This window comes from Penicillium vulpinum, assembly GCF_028829585.1.
Source record: "Penicillium vulpinum strain IBT 29486 chromosome Unknown utg000001l_segment0_segment0, whole genome shotgun sequence".
NCBI classification, from domain to species: Eukaryota; Fungi; Ascomycota; class Eurotiomycetes; order Eurotiales; family Aspergillaceae; genus Penicillium; species Penicillium vulpinum.
Genome location: NW_026643241.1, coordinates 3,498,068 through 3,517,809, shown reverse-complemented (window position 1 = coordinate 3,517,809; position 19,742 = coordinate 3,498,068). Strand labels below are relative to the sequence as shown.

General features: G+C 45.9%; 9 protein-coding genes across 9 annotated transcripts; 6 read left to right on the top strand and 3 right to left on the bottom strand.

The window, feature by feature from the left end:
* Positions 1 to 613: 613 nt before the first annotated feature.
* N7479_001273 (uncharacterized protein) lies at positions 614 to 975 on the bottom strand (the record flags this gene model as incomplete). Its single annotated transcript, XM_057248970.1, has 3 exons — positions 614 to 629; positions 702 to 829; positions 883 to 975. 3 exons carry the CDS (start codon positions 973 to 975, stop codon positions 614 to 616), a joined length of 237 nt encoding a protein of 78 aa, XP_057113402.1.
* A 4,450-nt stretch (positions 976 to 5,425) lies between these two features.
* Positions 5,426 to 7,210, top strand: btgE (putative cell wall glucanase (Scw11); the record flags this gene model as incomplete). The annotated part of the gene is made up of 1 exon (XM_057248969.1): positions 5,426 to 7,210. One exon carries the CDS (start codon positions 5,426 to 5,428, stop codon positions 7,208 to 7,210), a length of 1,785 nt encoding a protein of 594 aa, XP_057113401.1.
* A 626-nt stretch (positions 7,211 to 7,836) lies between these two features.
* Positions 7,837 to 8,298, top strand: N7479_001271 (uncharacterized protein; the record flags this gene model as incomplete). Its single annotated transcript, XM_057248968.1, has 1 exon — positions 7,837 to 8,298. One exon carries the CDS (start codon positions 7,837 to 7,839, stop codon positions 8,296 to 8,298), a length of 462 nt encoding a protein of 153 aa, XP_057113400.1.
* Positions 8,299 to 8,615: 317 nt separating this feature from the next.
* On the top strand, positions 8,616 to 8,924 carry N7479_001270 (uncharacterized protein; the record flags this gene model as incomplete). The annotated part of the gene is made up of 1 exon (XM_057248967.1): positions 8,616 to 8,924. One exon carries the CDS (start codon positions 8,616 to 8,618, stop codon positions 8,922 to 8,924), a length of 309 nt encoding a protein of 102 aa, XP_057113399.1.
* Positions 8,925 to 9,797: 873 nt separating this feature from the next.
* On the top strand, positions 9,798 to 10,055 carry N7479_001269 (uncharacterized protein; the record flags this gene model as incomplete). The annotated part of the gene is made up of 1 exon (XM_057248966.1): positions 9,798 to 10,055. One exon carries the CDS (start codon positions 9,798 to 9,800, stop codon positions 10,053 to 10,055), a length of 258 nt encoding a protein of 85 aa, XP_057113398.1.
* A 673-nt stretch (positions 10,056 to 10,728) lies between these two features.
* N7479_001268 (uncharacterized protein) lies at positions 10,729 to 10,976 on the bottom strand (the record flags this gene model as incomplete). Its single annotated transcript, XM_057248965.1, has 2 exons — positions 10,729 to 10,818; positions 10,884 to 10,976. 2 exons carry the CDS (start codon positions 10,974 to 10,976, stop codon positions 10,729 to 10,731), a joined length of 183 nt encoding a protein of 60 aa, XP_057113397.1.
* A 2,322-nt stretch (positions 10,977 to 13,298) lies between these two features.
* Positions 13,299 to 15,112, top strand: N7479_001267 (MFS transporter; the record flags this gene model as incomplete). The annotated part of the gene is made up of 3 exons (XM_057248964.1): positions 13,299 to 14,223; positions 14,292 to 14,733; positions 14,800 to 15,112. 3 exons carry the CDS (start codon positions 13,299 to 13,301, stop codon positions 15,110 to 15,112), a joined length of 1,680 nt encoding a protein of 559 aa, XP_057113396.1.
* Positions 15,113 to 15,829: 717 nt separating this feature from the next.
* N7479_001266 (GNAT family N-acetyltransferase) lies at positions 15,830 to 16,417 on the bottom strand (the record flags this gene model as incomplete). Its single annotated transcript, XM_057248963.1, has 1 exon — positions 15,830 to 16,417. One exon carries the CDS (start codon positions 16,415 to 16,417, stop codon positions 15,830 to 15,832), a length of 588 nt encoding a protein of 195 aa, XP_057113395.1.
* Positions 16,418 to 17,543: 1,126 nt separating this feature from the next.
* Positions 17,544 to 18,040, top strand: N7479_001265 (uncharacterized protein; the record flags this gene model as incomplete). Its single annotated transcript, XM_057248962.1, has 2 exons — positions 17,544 to 17,641; positions 17,683 to 18,040. 2 exons carry the CDS (start codon positions 17,544 to 17,546, stop codon positions 18,038 to 18,040), a joined length of 456 nt encoding a protein of 151 aa, XP_057113394.1.
* Positions 18,041 to 19,742: the final 1,702 nt, after the last annotated feature.

The window sequence follows — 19,742 nt, the reverse complement described above, 5'->3', positions numbered from 1 at the left end:
TTAGCGGCTTTTGTACATATTATATTTGAAATATAAACTTTTTCTCTGGATTGTTTTGGTTGTAGATTGGTTCGTAGGTGGCTTCTCACTAGACAAGGTATGTATGTAGCTATATCCGGGGTAAAACAAGGCATTAGTTAGAATATGAAGTGGAGTTTTACTACTGATCTACTGGACTCCATAATGTTGTCCAATTTAATTTGTATTTGTACCTGGTACTCACATACAACGTCGACCCCTAGACCATAATAGAACCAATTGGGTCAAGAATATCATTCGATCTATACAAGCTTATTTGACTCGTTTCAGTTATAGAGTAAGACCCACGGTAAGGATCTATGTATCTGTGTATTATACATCCAAATCAAGCAATATGTATACAAATAGATCAAAAACGTTCAGAAAAATAAATTATATAGAAACCAAATCTGGCCACACCAGAAACTCCTATATCAAGAAAGATATGGTATAATAATAAGCAAAGCTCAAACAAAAGATCCAACTCCAAAAGAAAAGCATGTAATCATCTCAGTCTTAATCCCCTTTTAGTCCCCATGTCATCTATCAGACAGAGTCTAAGAATCGAATCCGAACTAGTACCTCATCTAAGAGATCAAATACCAGTGAGTCTATATCAAAGTCAGCACTAATGTCCACCAAATAAAGCCATAGCCACCATAGATAGCATAGATACGACGTACCGGCTCCAGAGGGACCCGAGAATTCCAGGAGGCGCAGACTCAGACTTGCGACGAGCCCAGCCGTGATCGACGTTGTAGTGCTTCACATCTTGTAGTCCGGCGAAGAGGCCTCGTCCTGCTGTTGCGCGCTTTGGGTGTGTTAGTTAGGATGCTAATAGTGGATGGCGATGGGAGTACATACGCGATGCTGTGTAGCAGAAGCGCGAACCCAGTAATCTGCGCCGTAGTCATTTTGCAGACGGGCGTGCTCGCTATCGGTTTCCTTGGCAGGCATTTTGATTGAGTTTGGTTGTTTGGTTGTGTGGTTGTGTAGTAAATGTGACTGATGATAGTATCAAATCAGGTATGAAGTATGAAGTATCAAGTAACCGAAGTAGGTAGTAGATATTGTATGAGAATGTCTTTGTGTGATGAACAAAATAAGCCCGTGTAACCTCCCAGCCTTATATACACCACGTCCCATAAAGCGATCATAGCGATCAGCTTCAAAACATAGCAAATATGGCCTGACAGCATTGAGCCATGTCGGTGTATTCCGAGAGGCTGGATCACGGGATGTGGCTGTCAGCCTTTTCTGGGGCTTAGTCTGGGTAGCATGATCTACTCTTGTGTATCTCGGATTGATTTGACCCGGGTTGGGTGTGGTTGGGATAGTGACGTGCGATGTGGTGCGATTTAGTCGGGTTTTTCCGTTTCTGGGGTTTGCCGATTGTTATTCGACGTCAGATGATTGGGGACTTTTTTGTTAGTGGCATGATCGGGTGGCACGGTGATGGTCAGATTTGCGGCAGAAAATGGAACAAATGTATACTTTGGCGGTGATTTATTAAGACGGAGAACATCTTGGAGCTGTTGGAATATATTCTTGATCTGGTGCGACGGTCTTGTCTGGATATTTTGGAAGAATGTGTTCTGGTATGATGTACAATCCAGTGGGTAACATCGAAAGTTGCACGGGATATGTTTAGAGCACTTCACTCCAGAGTTCCAAGATTCGACATTTCTATCACAACAAAATGGTCTATTTTCTCTGCTATTGCAACTGATTCCTTCAATATACATTGATGTTCCGCATCCGAACGAGATGATACTGTTCTACACCGCAAGTCAACTATACAGCACACAACAAAGCCACAACAAGCACACCCACCCTAGGCAGAGCGCAGCACATAACTACAATGATTGAGAACATCTTAGCGGGCTAATCCATGAAGCTGTCAGTTTATACCAGTTCAAAACACTCACCTCCACAGATCTAACCACTATATATAACATTCTCCCATCGTCGCCTCTTGTACCTCGACATCTACCTTCTCATCCGAAATTGCTCCATACACCCTAAATTATTCTATGCCAAAGTCGACATACATATCAAAGATCAGGTAGGTAATATGTAATCTAGATGCGAAATTACATCATCTGAAAATCGAAATGTAGAACCGAGAAAACACGATTATTCCAGCGTCGGACTGGCACATGGTATACGATGAACGGCTTCGTATACTCCGTTGATTTCTGCGAGATACGAAAATGACGGGAACATGCACCGGATTGTTGAACGAGTGGATATCGGCCTTATTTGTTCGGGGGCAAGGATGTTGGACCGGAGTTCGTCACTTGTGACATCTTTGGATGAGTTCAGAGTGAGGCGGCATGGAACCAGTATATTATTCACAAGAACTTCCACAAAAACATGGGCGCCCGCGCTATCATTCTCTGTCAAAATGTTCAATTGTAGTTATATCGTTACGTATGTTGTATAATTCTATCATACTACCTATACTTGTGTTCTACTAAATATAGTTTTTGTAGGGCCGGGACAGCAGGCTAAGTGCTGCTGGCATATATATATAGTGAAAAATTAGTTACTTCCAAGTTGGATGTAAAGAGAAAGAACCCGAAAATTTCTTCTTATATTAGTCGGCCCAACCTGATACTAGTATCAACTACTCCGTACATGTATCCGTGGATGTAATCGTGCCAAGCGCTTAGCACATCTTGCACGAGGATAAGACTGCAGATATTCCGATACCTTCCAAGGTTCGAGAGATCAATTGAACACGCATTAGCAATAGTTAGAAAGCACTGGACAAGCCATTGATATCCGAAATAGAAAAAGGGAGTATGATTAAGGTGAAGCGAGGAGGCACATTCCAAACTGTCATTCCCCATGTGGCCTGCGTGATACAGATCTCTCACCCGAATATTTGAGATGTGGAATGCCAACCTAAACCCGACATGTCCAAAGATGATCGTTTCTAAACAATCATATGCAGGGAAAACCGGGATGGCCGAAAAAACGCGCCTGCAGAAATTTCCCCGGAACATAAACCCACAAACCGTTGGACATTTGGACCCTTGGAACCTTTTATAAGGCCAAAACATATACCTAATTAACAAGGCTGACAGCAAATCGCCACAATAGTCTTCCGCACGAATAGAACTGATTTTCCAGATCCCAAATCCACAAAGGCACACGCCGACCCCTGGAAGCCCCTGAATAACCTCAAAAAGGGTATTGCCAAGCCTCGACCTAAATGTCCAATCACTCTAGACGCTTCGAAGCCCAGATCCGCTTTCTCCTTGGCCTTCCGATCCATTGGAAATTGTCATGGCCAAGAGTGTTTTAGCGGTCTGGATCATTGAGTTGTCCTTGGGCAGTTTCTTTGTATGGTTTTCTTATTTTTAACTGAAAGCAGGGTGGGTTTACTCCGTAGTGGTTTATTATTCAGACTGGGCCTCAATACGGACACGATTTCATCACGTCCCAACCGCTTTAACCTTCACGGTTAATTAAACAATGCAACCAATCCCTGGGGTCATTACCGACTGGTGTAAGACATGATTTAATTCAGGAGTCGGACCGCTAGTTGTCTATAATAGTAATTCCATAAATAATACATGGCGGTAATCTCCACAAGGGAAACACGCACAACCCTCGGCTGTGCCCCAGCATCTGTGATCTACTCCGTACCCCAAGAGTCTTGGTCGCCAGACAAGAGATCCAGACTTGCGTGCTCATTGTGATCAGCACTCAGCACAGGGGATGGCAGAGGATCCGTTGATCTGTTCGCACGGAGTACCCCGTATATACTTCCAAGGTTACTTCCATTGCTTCCAAGATTGTTCACCGTATATTATTGCAAATACTGCATAACTCTCCATGTGGGTGTCGGTTGTGTCGGATAAGTCAGGCTACAATGTTTTCATTATTTTATGGCCACACTAGGTAAGTGACTATGCTCTGTATAGAAGGTGGTTGTTGACGCAGTCTTTCCTGTTCTGTTCTGTGATTCCGGTCAAGCTTCGTGCCCCATCTACTCTGTAACAACTTTGACTTTATTTAGGCTGATCGGCTTGCGTGTGTATGTATGTATGACCATGTGTATGGCTTGAGGGAGATCGTCAGGGGGCGGAAAACAGCGCATATTTGACAACAAAGGTGATGTGTTGTTTCCATATGTTGATATAGAACATACTTGGGTTCTCATGAGTATGACATACGAACACATGGGGATTCGACAGTATCTTGGCATTGATATCCGTGGTAACCCGAGACACCTATAGTAAAGAGAACTTCACAAAGTACTCGTCCGTACAGTGTATGTTCAATGTATATGTATTTGAGTAATATAAAGATCAGCATGGGAAATTAGAGGCTGGGATGTCCAACCAATCAACAACTGGCCTGAACTCCAATTTACCTGCCACTTTACCAATTCGGGACTGGCCGAGTACGCTATGAGCCCCACATGGCGAAAGAGAATTTCCCGTTTTTGTTTGTTTGGGGGGACTTGGGAGGGCTTGGTGGCTTTGGGGGGGATTTGTCTTGTCTCACTCAATGAAACATCTTTCTATTCGATACTCCACATATTCAATGGATTACTTTCATCTGGGCAACCAGAAACCGATTTCCAAAGTTGCCACCAAATTAAGCCACAGAGGGGCAGTGGTGCCTTACATGGTCTGACAGGATAGATGAAACCTTGGCTTCGTTTAGGTACAATGTGGCTTTTCAGGTTAGGAGTTGAGAAGCCTCACTGCGGCAAGGGACTAAGTGTGAGACACTATTTTGGAAGGATATGGAAGGATGAGACCTGTTGATGATCCGTGTGTATTTTGATAATAATAGTACGGAGTAACCGATAGTATTATATGAAGTACTTTATAAAATTGTCTATTTCGTAGATATAAATGAAATGAACGTTGGGCGAGAATAGAATGTATAGTTGTATAGTTGTATAGTTGTACCTGCATATATACTAAGACACTCATATTCAAAACCGTCCAACTGTTAAACTGTACTCCGTACATAGTCGTATAAATACCAATACCCATATGCATCTCTACTTTCCACTGCCCGACCCGTGCGGGCCAACCACATACAGCCAACACTCGGATGTTCAACTATACAACCAATCAAAGTGGCAATGTGCCTGAATACACATCTAGACTCGTCCAGGGGTAATTTTAGTGTAGGGTAAATTAAATTGGGAAATTCACGATCGGTGGGACCTATCTGCCCTTTTTTCTCTCCTTTTTTCCTCTTTTTTCCCCCTAACTAACTCCCCCCCGGTAACCATTTCTCCAACAAAAGGCCTTGCTTGCCCCCAAACACTCTCCTTTTTCTCAACCCACGTTCCTTCGATTCTATCACTGACCACCGCTTCACTCGTTCAGCGGGCATTCACTCTTTTGCGTGGCTGATATTAATCTTTTCAATCATGAAGGGAGCTATTTTTGCCGCCGCCTTGGTCGGCTCTGCCTTGGCCGATGGTGTCCACCGTCGCCATGACGCTTTCCACCAGCGTCGTGAGGCCTCAGCCAGCTCTTGGGCTTCCAGCGTCACTTCAACTCTCCCTCTGGACCCCGAGGAGACCTGCGGCTGCACTACCAAGGTCATCACTTACTACGGCGCCGCTACCTTGGTTTCTACTGAGACTATTGCTCCTCCTCCTGCTTCTTCTCCTTCCCCTCCTCCTTCCTCTACTCCCCTCCCCGAGTCCACCACCACTCTCACCAACACTGTGCACTCCACCAGCACCAGCACTCTGACCGTGACTGTCTCGGGCTCTTCCTCCTCGGCCCCGGCCCCGGTCGTCTCTAGCACCGCTGTTGCTACTCCTACCGTGGAGCTGCCCACCCCCGGTGTCAGCACTTTCTCCACCACCGGTGTCTACACCATCCCGGCCACCACCATCACCGTCTTCGACACCACCACCGTCTGCGGTGCCACCTCCACTGAAGTCCCCAGCGGCACCCACACCTACGGTGGTGTTACCACCATTGTCACCACTGCCACCACTGTCGTCTGCCCCTACGCCACTGTCAAGCCCTCCGGCAGCACCGTGACCAGCGTCATTGAGACCACCACCTACGTCTGCCCCAGCGCTGGTACCTACACCATTGTGCCTCCTACCACCACCTCTGTGCCCACCAGCACCGTCCTGGTCTACCCTACCCCCACCACCGTGGTGCCCGGTACCTACACCCAGGATGAGTCCGTCGTCACCGTGACCCGCACTGACTACACCTACATCTGCCCCGCTCCCACCAATGGCCTGGCCTCCACCACCGCCGCTGTTGTCCCTACTGTTGTTGCCACCACCACCGCTGTTCCCACCAGCACTGCCGTCCCCGTCAGCTCCAGCTCCAGCTCCAGCGCCAGCTCCACTACCTCCGCCGTCAGCAAGCCCAAGGCTACCGGTATCCCCACCGATCTCGGTGAGGGCCAGTGGGGTATGACTTACTCCCCCTACACCGACGGAGGCGAGTGCAAGACCAAGCAGGAGGTTCTCAACGATCTCACCGTCATCAAGGGCAAGGGCTTCAACCTGATCCGTGTGTACTCCACTGACTGCAGCGGTCTCGAGTTCATCGGTGACGCCTGCAAGGAGCTCAAACTCACCATCATCATGGGTGTCTTCATCGATGGCTCCGGTATCTCCGGTGCCCAGGAGCAGGTCACCGAGATCTCCAAGTGGGCCGAGTGGGACATGGTCGAGCTGATCGTTGTCGGTAACGAGGCTATCCAATCCGGCGTCATTGATGCCGCCAACCTGGCCTCTTTCATCCAGTCCTCTTCCGCCAGCTTCAAGGCCGCCGGTTACACCGGTCTCATCACCACCACCGAGCCCATCAACGTCTGGCAGCAACACGGTGCTGGTGCTCTCTGCGGCGCCGTCGACATCGTCGGTGCTAACATCCACCCCTTCTTCAACGCCGATGTCACCGCCGAGAAGGCCGGTGAGTTCACCAAGGGCGAGTTCGAGGAGCTCGAGCGCATCTGTGGTGGAAAGGACGTCATCAACCTCGAGACTGGCTGGCCCAACGCCGGTTCCCCCAACGGCGCTGCCATCCCCGGTACCGCTCAGCAGGCCGTTGCCATCAAGTCCATTGTCAAGGCTGTTGGCTCCAAGTCCATCTTCTTCTCCTACTCCGATGACACCTGGAAGAACCCTGGTGAGTTCAACGTCGAGCAGCACTGGGGTTGCTCTGGAGTCTTCTAAGCGAAACGACTCTTGATGGATTTTTGAAATTTTGTTTTTGGTTCGGTTCTGCAAATGCAAAACTTGTACAGGAGGACTAGGAGTTTTCCCTTTCTCTGGCTTGGTGGTGTGTCTACGGACCACGGTCGGCCCTTTCTTCCCTTCTTGGTTTCTATTTTAAATTCGAACTCCTTGGTAGATACACCTTTTATTTGACGTTGTCTACTGACCTGGTTGCACCCACCGTTTTGATCTCTTTGTTTATGTTTTTAGTCCTGTGTATATTTGCTCATTTATGCCTTCTTACGAGTTTGGATTCTGGTAGTCTTTGTATGATGTAGTTAGTAATCCATTCCCGACTCCGTAGAGCTGCCATGCAACCCGCTTCCGAGACATTGGGGCTGTGCATACAGCCTCAACGCACATCGCCCGATACCGAGGCTTAGCACAGGATGTCCACGGATATCAAATCGGCACTACTATTCATTTAACCATCTCTCAAACATCAGACTTTTGAACCTTCACCAGAGATATAAACCGTCCCCAAATAACAAGCACCGCTCTTTCTTCCCTATCGGAACCAAACACAGACCAGGTCCTAATCCAAATCTGAATCCAAGACACATCAACTCCCTAAACCACCCACCATGACATTCCCATTCCCATTCGAAAACGAATCCTTCTACATGCGTCCCCTCCTAATAGTCGAATCTGTTTTCGGGACATTCTTCACAATATTGATCTACCTCGTCATCCCGATAGTCGTGGCACTCGCCTTAATCGCCGCCTGCGCCTTCTTATTCTTCGCCATACTTGCAGCGGTGTTTGGTAGGAAAGATATTGAAGTGAAAGAGAAGAAAGAGAAGGAGAGAGAACAGGAAAACATTGAGAAGCAGGGAAAGACAGATACAGAAATATCTACTTCGCTTCTGGCGTGTACGGGTGGCTCGGATGATACACTCGACTTGCAGAAACGTCTGGAGATTGAGCTTGAACTTCTTGGTGAGATGGTGGATGCTAGACGGGAGAGACTGGCTGCTTTGAATTTGAGGAAGAAGGATTTGGGGGACGAGGGTTCGGATTTGGAGGTTTTGGAGAAGATAGAATAGGACTAGTGATCTCTACCAGGTATGAAGCTTCAAAGGAAGGTTGTTGGTAGCGAAAGGTTATACTTCCCAAATAGGAAAACTACGCATCTGACTTTCAACGGACCAGAGTTCATCTCAAGCTTGAACGGACTACGAAGTCCGGGGTTGGCGAGGCTATTCGTCATCCTGATGTTTCTTCATTCTCACCATACCACTTCTTGCTACGAACCATCTATCCTTTCAACCAAACCCACCTATTACCAACATACTCCCATAACTTGCATCTCAAACCACCAAAATCGCACTTCGAATACCTACCAATTATCCATACACCCAAGATGGAGCAGGCGGGCCAGGATTTCTACGGAGGCGGGTTCAACGACTGGCCCATCCTTCTACGTCCACTATGTGGAACTCTGACGCTAGTCATGGGGACTGCTAAATTCATTTTCTACATTCTGTTACCTCTTATCGCCACCGGGGCCATCCTATTCGGAATCGTTGCGCTGATAATCTATGTGATCGGAGCTCTCATTAGCTTGATCCCTGGTAAAGGCAAAGATGGCACACGGAAGAAAAGTGACGATGATAAAAAGGCCCGCGGAGGTGTTGAACGTCGTCTAGAGGCTGGCGAGTTTAAAAGTTGAGGTCGTTGTGGATATTGTAAGGGTTCTTTTTATGGGTTGTTGCTGTAGGGTTATGGGTATGAGATAACGGCCAAAGAACGTATCACTTTTGTTTCTTTTGTTGGTCTTCTTTCTATATAGAATGTTTGTTTAGGGAGTTTATTGAGTATTTCGCTTATTGAAAATTTCATTCACAATGTTCCTACGTTGGTGGCTCATCTTCTTGCACGACTAGCCGTCTTCTAAGGTCAAGCTGAGCCATGCGGAAAAAGAAACGTCCTACCAGATTAGTGCCAGTACATATAATTGATCATTTTAGAGTATACATATGGCATTTTGCGGGGTCAGTAGGCATTTGTATTTATCCCCGCAACAAAACCGCCTGCCTATTCTAAAATGTGGCGATCCTTTAGATTTGTGGGGGTCTTGAGTCAAGAAGGGCTCTTGATCGACTTCCAAGTAACAGCCTTGGGAATATTGGGGAACCTTGGAAGTCCTATGTTCCCAAATAGGAAAAGTATCTGTCTTTCCCTGGACCAGGGTTCATTTCAACTTTGAATACCTAGTGTTGAAGATGCAGGTATGTTTGACAGACCGAGCAGTCTTTGGATAATCTTCATAGACAGGGTATTTAAACCCTGATTTGATAGTTTGACAATTTAACAACTTCTTCTTCCTGCATCATCCCTCACTATCTAGTAGTATTCCACTACAACAAATAAACAACTCAAGTTCAACGCACTGGCGAGATTCCTTACTACGACTACCATACTTCCTTCCTCCACATCATAGCTATTACCGATAACCAATATAATTCTATCACTTACATCTCGAATCGAATCAACCAAATCACTTCGAACTCTCTATTTTCAGATCATCCATATACCCCTCGAAATGGATGACTTGGCGACTGGATTGCTCGGAGACGCGTGCATGCAATGTCCTCTCCTTCTACGTCCATTGTTTGCAACAGTCTACATGGTCATAGAGGGTGCCAAGCTCACCTTTTACATCTTATTGCCTTTCCTCGTCGCTGTAGTCATCTTGATCGGAACCATCACAGCATTTTTGATACTACTACTCGGGTCGACCGAAGGATCTTCAAAGAAAATTGCCGAAGGACGACAAAGACGGGACACCGAAGACAAGTGATCATGGAATAGGATCCAGGGAAGCATCCGATATTGTCTAAAGGCTGGCGAGTGCCAGTTTGAGATTGTTGTCGACCTTGAAAGGGAGACCAATGTGTGTGGGCTCCAACTGGAAAGACATGTACGGAACATGGACAAAGGACGGCTCCCTTTGCTTTTTTTTTTGTCGGAGGCCATCTACGGGATGTCTATTCAGGGAGTTTATTGGATATTTCACTGCGTTACAGGGCCGTCTTGTCGAACGACCAATTATCTTCCAAGGTTAAGCACCATGCGAAAAGAGGAATATCATACTAAAGGGTAGGCTTTGTGATAGCTGCATCGAACCAAAGCTACCATCGCTGTTCTACATTTTTAGGTAGGCTAGGAAGTATGAAGATAAATCCATTATCAATGCAACGATTGAGAATTTTTCAAATTCGAGAATTATATACCATTAACAAACTAGATAGATACAAGTGAAGACATTGAGCATAGGACCAGGGCAAGGGTTCCTCTGTGCAGGTTGCATCCTCATGCCAACTCAAAAAGGCATCATGGTTGATCGGGTAGGCTAATGCCTCCCGTATCATATTGTAACCCCAAGAAAAAAAGCTGCTTATAGTGGCCTACAAGTCTATCATCCGCATTAGCATCTTAAACCAAATCAATCACGGAGATATTGCGTGGGGTCGCTAGGTACTTACACCATTGGATCCGCAAGTAAGTCCCTCACAGCAGCATCCTTCGGCGGCACAGTTAGCAGCTATGCAGGCCATGGTGTTCTAGTGGTAGGGTTAGAAATGGTTTCTCCGCATTCTCCAACAATATAACCATCGAGCGGACTCACAGATTGGCATGAGATTGCGGCCTTAGGATATGCTTCGGGGAGTGCGACGGTAAGAGTGGCAAGGAAGCCGAGGATGATGACTGAGGCGCGCATTGTGAATTGAATTGGTGGAAAGAGTCGGAAATGGGGTATCTAGAATGGAGACAAGTACATAATCAGCGACCGATTCAAGTGTAATAATAGAAGATACAGTGAAAACGGTGCGATATGCGGGTTTGGACTGGATGCAAGGGTAAGGGGACGGTGTAAAACAAACACACCTTGAGAAATAGCAAAAAATGCGAAGATCGAAGAACGGGGTATTTGAAATCGAAACCAGAAAAGCAAAGACAAACGCATATCAGGCTCCATCAAAGTCTTATAGCTTGCAGGCATGGAGCACCAGAATGACATAAGCCACGCACCGGCACGAAGATCTATTATTGAATCGTCTAAAACAGGACAATTGGAGGATCTACAGGGGTAACTGTGGGATCGATCGGCGCCGATTGGATGATGGCTGGGGCCGTCTTGTCGTTCTCGCAGGCGGGTGCCCTATAGCGGGGATTTCTTGCATCAATGGATGCAACTCCCGAGTAGCACATTACATACAAATTTGCTCGAGATCCTGATTGATTAATGAAGATTTAATTCAGAAGGAGGGGGCTGTTTTCGCCTCCTGTTATAGTGGGAAATGGTGTGTAGAACAAAAATATTGACAAGGCTACCCACTGACTTCATTGAGGAGTATGAAGTCATTGATAGTGGCGGATGAAGCAGACCTTGTGCAACTTGGACTATGTTGATAAGCTATGGCTGTTGCTGTGTTTATGGTTCAAAGGACACAAGCATCCGGCGCCCCAGTTGGGACTTGCATGGCTGTTAGCAACGCGGTGCGATGTCACCAGCCGCTTGGTGTCATAATTGTAAGGGGTCCGTGGTGGTGCACCCGCTGAGGTTGGTGTTCTTGCAGGCTTGGCGGTGACACACGGGGCTTGCGTGGGCTCCCCAGGTGGGAAGGGATATACGGGGTGGGTCATGGTAGCTAAGGGGCTGGGGCCATGACACTGAGATTATTGCACTGGAGGCTTTTGCGAGACATCATTTAAAGGAGACGGTCATGCATTTGAAATAGACGAGATAGCATAAGCAATGTGCAATTGATATGTAAACGTGATACATCACCTAGACATAGTGAGAGGCTAGACACCTTATGGCTCAGGCATCAATGGAGAAAATGCAGCCCTGATTTGAACGTCCAAGATAGGAAATATATACAGTCTACTCCGTATACAGTTCTAGACAGGCTGTATACGAGACAACGACCGGCCGCCCAGCGATTGGCTTCTCCAAAAATGGTCCAGCTGTTAAGGCAATTGGCGGCTCGAGTCAAGGGTTTAAAGATTTAGATACCACCTACACAATCAAGAAACAATGTTGCATGTGTTCAAAACATTTCTGGGCAGCCCGCTCGCAGTGAACACGATCTAATCCAGACTCTTAAACTTTGTGAACATCTTCACGACGTCTTGAAATTGCATGATACGCCATATACAACGCTGTGAAACATCTGGGGAAGAAAGTCGGTTTAGAGTTTCTCGAGTCCTTGCCGATGCGATCTTGAGTAAATAACTTGACACACACAGGAATTTCAGCGCAACAGACTGTTCGTGCACCTATCGATCTCTATTTAGAGTATTTAGTCCTGATTCTTGGGCCAATCGAAACTCTAGCTATATAGTCAAATTCCACCTTTTATTCAACGCATTAGGTCCGTCACAACCTCAATATAAGTGCAATGATTTAGCATTGCTCTGGTTATAGCTACTGATGTGCTGCGTATCAGTCGCATCCATTTCAGGCCCGAAGACACCCGTCTATTCGGAGCAGCATTACCCCGACCAGCTTAGTGGCCCTGGGAGGCGGGTACTAGTGGGAACGAGAGCCAGTGGGGTTCTATCTGGTTGATTATTGGCTTAAAGTCCCCATATGCTTCATGATCACAAAGCTTGGCAGAGCCTGGAAATAATGGCATCGTCTTTTATACAACATTACAGCTTCAATGAACGCATTAACTCGCTTTTCAAGGAGGATTTCGGCATGTTCCAGTCCAAATGTCCCCCAACCCCTTCATATTCTGATTTAAAATCACAGTGAAAATTTGCTAATCATTACTAATGGTCTATATCAATTTCCCTCTCTCATTCCAACACCGTTGCCGCTATGTGCTTAAATAACCATCTCCCCAATCTTATTTTGAAGGCAACTGCGGGCACTGGGTGCTTTTTACTTCTTTTTTTTTTTTTTCAAAGTTATTGCATCCACTAGAAGAATTCGTCGCTTACCCTATAAACAACGCCATCTTTTCATCTGTTCCGGAATATCCTCATTTGCGCAATCGAGGACTCTCGGACCGAGGGGAAAAGTACCCAAACCATGCCAGCCATGAAGAAAACCAGCAGTTACTTTCGGATACCTCTATATCAGCTAGTCCTGTTCCAAGATATCATCACCGATGGCGTTCTCAATCACGAGTGGGACGGAAATGGCACGGCGGAAGATCCTTATTTGGTCGACTGGCTTCACGAAGATGCTCGTGATCCCCACCAAATGCAAGATTGGCTGAAATGGTCCATTACACTTCTACAAGCCGCTTCCTTTTTGTCCATTACTTTTGCTTCGTCTGCACTTTCAGCAGCCAACCCCCAGATCCAGGAACGGTTCGGAATCAGCACTGAGCTAGTTGTTGCCGACACCTCGCTTTTTGTTCTTGCCTTTGCCATCGGGCCAGCTATCTGGGCTCCACTTTCCGAGCTCTGGGGTCGTCAGGTCATCTACTTCATCACGTACGGGTTGACTACACTATTTGCCGGGGCAACAATTGCAAGCCCGAACATTGCGACATTGCTAGTTTTACGGTTTCTCGCAGGCGCATTTGGCTCTTCGGCTATTTCCAATGCTGGTGGTGTTGTTTCGGACATGTACACAGCTCGTGATAGAGGGCTGGCTACAATTGCTTTTATTGGAGCCCCCTTCTTAGGTCCTAGTCTCGGACCGATCACTTGCGACTTTTTGGCAGTGTCAAAAGGCTGGGAGTGGGTTCAAGGACTTACAACTATATTTAATGGGGTGGTGTTCCTAATTGGAATTGCTTTCATCCCGGAGACTTACACTCCAGTCCTGTTGCAGAAGCGCGCTGCTAAGCTCAGTAAATTGACTGGAGCAGTCTACAAGAGTCGCCTAGACGTTGGCAATGCAAATCGGACTGCTAGCCAGACCTTCACCAAGACCATGGTCCGGCCCTGGATCTTGCTGTTTATGGAGCCGATTGTGCTGCTTTTGTCCATCTATATGGCTATCAGTAAGTTCTCATAAGTTTTTTTAATTGCTCGTTCTATTCTTACTAAGAACCAATAAAACTATCAACAGTTTACGGAACAATGTATATGGAGTTTGCTGCCTTTCCAATTGTCTTTGAAGAAAACCTCAAATGGCCCCAGAGCACCTCCGGCCTGTCTTTCCTTGGGATGATGATCGGGCAAATTCTTGGATGCGCATATTCAATCCTTGACGATAGCCGGTATAAGAAAGTCGCCGATCGCACAACCCACGGTCGCCCACCTCCTGAAGCTCGACTCATTCCGGCAATGGTCGGAGCAGTTACCCTTCCCGTTGGACTGTTCTGGTTTGCCTGGACTAACTTTCCCCGCATCCATTGGATCGTCTGCGAGATTGGAACTGTGCTTTTCGGGTTCTCTCACGTATCCATCTTCTTGAGCGTAGTGAACTACCTTGTCGATGGGTATACTATCTATGCGGCATCGGCGTTAGCGGGTAATGCTGTCATCCGCGCCCTTTTCGGCGCGGCATTGTATGGTTTCGCCCTTTTTGTCCCTGATTAAAGCACTAGCAGCAGACTAACTTGATATCTATATAGCCCGCTCTTTACATCGCCAATGTACCAGAATCTTGGCATTCACTGGGCCTCGTCAGTCTCAGCTTTCCTCGCTGTAGCTTGTCTACCATTCCCGTGGATCTTCTACAAATATGGACCAGCAATTCGCCGCCACTGTCAGTACGCTGCGGAGTCTGCCCGGCAATTAGATGAAGTGGCAGACCGGATGCGGACGCAGGTTGAGCAGAGAACAGTCAAGGAGAGGTCTGAAAGTGCGATAGGTGATGGCCCTGGCTCGACTGGTTCTCATGATGAAAAGAATACTGGTGCAGTTGAAAGAAATGAGCTAGCGTGAAATAAAATTAGCGTTTTATATTAGTGCCTTTTCTATGATGACTATACTCGGATATGGCTCAACCTGGCTTCAATTTTATATAATTGGTTTATTTCAAAGGTTCTACATAAACGTCATCTGCACAATTTACGCTTTCTACAGCATTCAAATAACTAAAATGCGTATAGAAAGAGATCCAAAAAAAACATCCAAAAACATACCGGAGTGTTCTTACGGATAAAGTCCCAAATATCATTGTGATTCAAATATACCCATGTCGTCAAAGACAAACGCCGCATGAGCTGCGAGCTGATCTTGTATTCAAAGCTTTAAAGACTACTGTCTTCGGAAGTGGTATCTATTTTGGAATTCCTTGTGCTCGATGTATTGAGAATACTTTCTTTCTGAAGGCATGAAAATAATCACTTATGTGATAAGTGATTATTTTCTACAACCTTGGAAACATCCAGGTCGTTCGATACAGGAACTTTCACAGTTGTTATATCCTACCGGCCATTTGCAATCCATTCAATGCTTTTCTTTGCTCCACCGTAGATAGTAAATTCTCGATAGGACCTGGTAAAATACTAACTTTCCCAGCGATTTCCTATAACATTCTCAAACGATTCTAAAAAAATATATGAAGCTTACCTATGTGCATATGTATATATACTAATTTCTGGCACTCAAGACTGTCCGTCCACCTTCCTTTAGTCGTCATCTCCTGCCGTTTTTCGTTCACGATTTGACCTCTCCCTGTCTGATTTGCTGCCACTCCTTCTTGAGAATCCCCAAATTCACTTCATCCCACCATTGGTCATCCTTAAATAAGCACTCCCTTCTCCGTCCCTCCTCCTGGAAGCCAAGTCTCTGATAAGCCTTCTGAGCGCGAAGATTCCAACCAAGAACATTGCACTCCACCCGGTGCAGACCAGCATTCTTGAATGCCCAGTCAAGCATCCAGTTGATTGCCTCAGTGCCATAACCTTGGGTTTGATATTCCTTCTTTATATCGATACCAAATTCTGAGCAACGGTGATGAGCCATATCTGGACTTGGAGACTTCAAGAAAAGTGTGCCGATGGGCTCAAGTTGCATCTGATTGGCTGAATCACCGGTGGTCCTGTAGATAACCACAAACAACAGCGAGTGTTCAATAAGATGCTTTCTGATATTCTTGGTAAATTGGCGGTCTACAGGTCGTATGAGTGATGCACAGGAGTTTGTGAAGGCAACCGGATCACTCTGTATGGAATGGAAGAAGGCATCATCCTCAGGAGAATTGAAACTATGGTATTGTAGACGATCGGAGCGGAATAGATCCATCAGGATGGACGTGGCTAATGGAATGGCAGAATGTTGCCGTTGGCCAGGAGAGGAAGGAGAGATGAGGGAGTAATAATATACGAGAAAAATCCATGTGAGGGGATCTTTCTTTGGTCAGGTGACAAGAACAGGGGCATAGCATTTAAAAGATCGCAGTGATTATGATTTCTCACCATAACCTGTGTTCTGGTCATTTACGTAGTAAAGTTTACATGGTCTGTCTTCCAGGACTGGTCTGTCAGGTACGGCGGAGGAGCGTTCTGTAGACAGAGATGACAATTAGTATGACAAAGCCAGCTCAAGGCGTAGAGTTTTGGGAACATATCAAGTAACACGATATTTCAATTATTGTCGAATCCTTTTTAGTTAATCTTAGTCCTACGACAGGAAAGAAGGAGACTACCTTGGAAGAGCCCTGGAGAATTAGAAGAATATGTTACGAAGTTCAGGACTAGCTTCCTAAAGGGCTCTGCTCAACACATGATATGTAAAATTGGAATGCTCAGGGAAGGTAAATTAGAGGGCCGTCCATTCTAGGAAGGTGCTTGTGTCAAGGGTATCAACTCTCGTCCATCTTTGTTTCTTTCTTTCTCTAGCCCTCACACCATTTTTCTGGAGTCTACAGGGACTATAGTCACTAAGTGTCTATATCTCTATATTCATGTACGCATAGGGATTATGTATTAACATTCCTAAATTGGTAACGTCTGCCATATACAAGGTCTATAACTAACTCAAACTCCAAGTCTCGTGCGAGCTTTTTGGCTAAGAATTTAGAGCCCATCGGTATAAACTTCCTAAATCTAAGGATAATATAAATAACCCCTATTCGAGAGAGATACAAATGTATAGTTCAAGGGGCGGTTATCTGTAAAGTCCTTCTATAAGAGCTAGCTTCCAAGATACAACATAGTAAACTTCTGATGTATTGCCATGTGTAAGGTATGATAATCAAATTATGTATGTCCATTTCAAAAGTTAGTGTCTGCGTTTTTATTTGCTTTTTATAAGAAGACTAGCGTGTAATGGCGGTACATACCACTAATACCCCTCTTTTAGCCCCCCTTTTCTTTGCCCCTATATGTACTCCGTATACTCTTTTCTTCTACTACTACCATCTACCACCATGGGCCATGATATTTATAAGCGCGCGATTATAGTAGCTTGCAAAGCTAATGGTGTCAACACTACTACTCTATCAGAGCAAGTTGGTCTTCAGAGCAAGTTGGTCTTCCGACGCGCACAATTAATGGCATATATAAAAGGGCCATTGAAAATGGCTTCGACCCAGAGTCACGTCCTTGGAATATTTCTGACGCTATGCTAGCTGACGCCCCTCGCTCTGGGAGGCCGACAAAGCAGTCATCAGATGTCAAAAGCCAGGTGCTTTTGAAAGCGCAGCTTGGACAAGAAAAGTCCTGCGCTGATATTGCTGAAGAATTGAGCCTTGAAGGACTTGATATCTCTTCGAGTACTGTTTGGCGGATCCTGAAAGATGCTGGATTATCAAACACGAGACCTACCCGGAAGCCTCCTTTATCAAAAGCTGTTTCCACCAGCACCCGCCAGGATGACCAGCCGGCAAATCCATCAAAAGCATCCGATTCAGGCTCCTCATCGTGAGCTGATAATGCTAGGTCAATAAAAGGCCTTTGGGGAGATGGGCTCCTGTCATGTGGCTGCTGGGAGCCTTCGACAAGTGTCTGTTCTAGGCTAGTTTGATGTCTTGCCCACTGAGATTGGACTTTGGAAGATTAGAAAGATGTTATTTGGACTGCTGAGACTTCTGTTCTTTTACTTCACCGACGTGGAGGATAACAGATCACCCTATGCACAATATAAATATTAGCAGATCTCTACAGCTTGTAATTCGCCGAGCCTATAAATTAGCAGTAAGCCTGGGCTGTATACTATATGCGTATTGATCACACTAGCTTGTGATTAGACTTCCGCACCGGCCCACAAAGCCCAAAGCCCAACCCGACCCAACCCGTAAATGGGCCGGGTTTTGGGCCCGGTCCTTAGGCCTATCGATGGGCTATAGGCCCGGGGTGAAAGCCCACTGGGCTTTAATAGGGGCCCATTGGGCCCCAAAGAATACAAAAATACTAAGTTAAACCCCCTAAAAGGGTTTCCAAAATTACCCTTCGTTTTATCCCCGTTTCTCAGCCTTATCCCTAATGTAATATTATATCAGTTTGAATAATCTAGAATTGATTACTAGTAATTTCTCTAAATCACGTTTAAAAATATAAAAAAGCGCGTTATTCAGATAATTTATAAATTACAGAAGTTCCCTTAGAAAGTAGTAGTTCTCCTATACAAACCCAAAATAGTATATATCTCACCAAAATATTAAGATTAATGGTATCTCGACTTCTACCGGTTTGATTTTATTCAAAATTGAAAGATATACTTATATAGCTAGTCCAATTCTGAATTCTGAATTTGAACTTCATATACCCAGTGGAAGGTCGTAATACAGCGATTACAGAGGCCGATAAGGGAGGTTAGGCCCATAGCCCACTGCGGGTTGGGCTTTGGGCCTAGGGTGGGGGCCCATTTGTGGGCTTTGGGGAATGTGATGCCCAACTCTTGGACTTCTCAGCCCCCTACTCTCTCCAGCCACATACCCCGCTGCCCCTGATCCACCTTCAACTCTTCAAGATTAATTTCCAGACTAATTACGGAGTGCATAGCCGGAAGACTTTGGATTCCAGATGAAATACCATGGGCTAGTTAACGTCGCTACCCGTCACTTTCAACAACCACGATCGTGCCACACAGAATGCCAATGCTGGCAGTGGTGCTCAAAACAATAACAACTCCCATAGGGCGCAATAAAACAACTGTTGAGGTAATGGGAGTGAATACAAGCCAAGAGACCACACCCATCTTAACTAACTCTTTGCAGTGACTTTGGCTAGCGAAGGCCTGAGCCCTGAAGTCCAACAAACAGAAGGTTAGTCCGCTATTTCAATACTACTTAATGTGCAGAGCTTTCTCGGATATATAATCTATGGCGCTTACACATTTTAGACCAAGAAAATATTGATAATGGTTCGCATCGCCCGAGTATCTACCAGAGAGGCTATTACTGATTTTGTTCGCAGAAATCCTTAAATCACTGGCCTTCCCGGAGATGCTGGATCGGCGAGATAACATCAAACAGCGTCATGAAAATACATGCGAGTGGATTTTAAGGCTGGAAGAATATAAGCCCTGGAGGAGCGACTCCCACGGTCTGCTATGGATTAATGGCAAGCCTGGCGCAGGCAAATCAACACTGATGGCTTACATGCACAACGAACTAAAGGGATGTGAT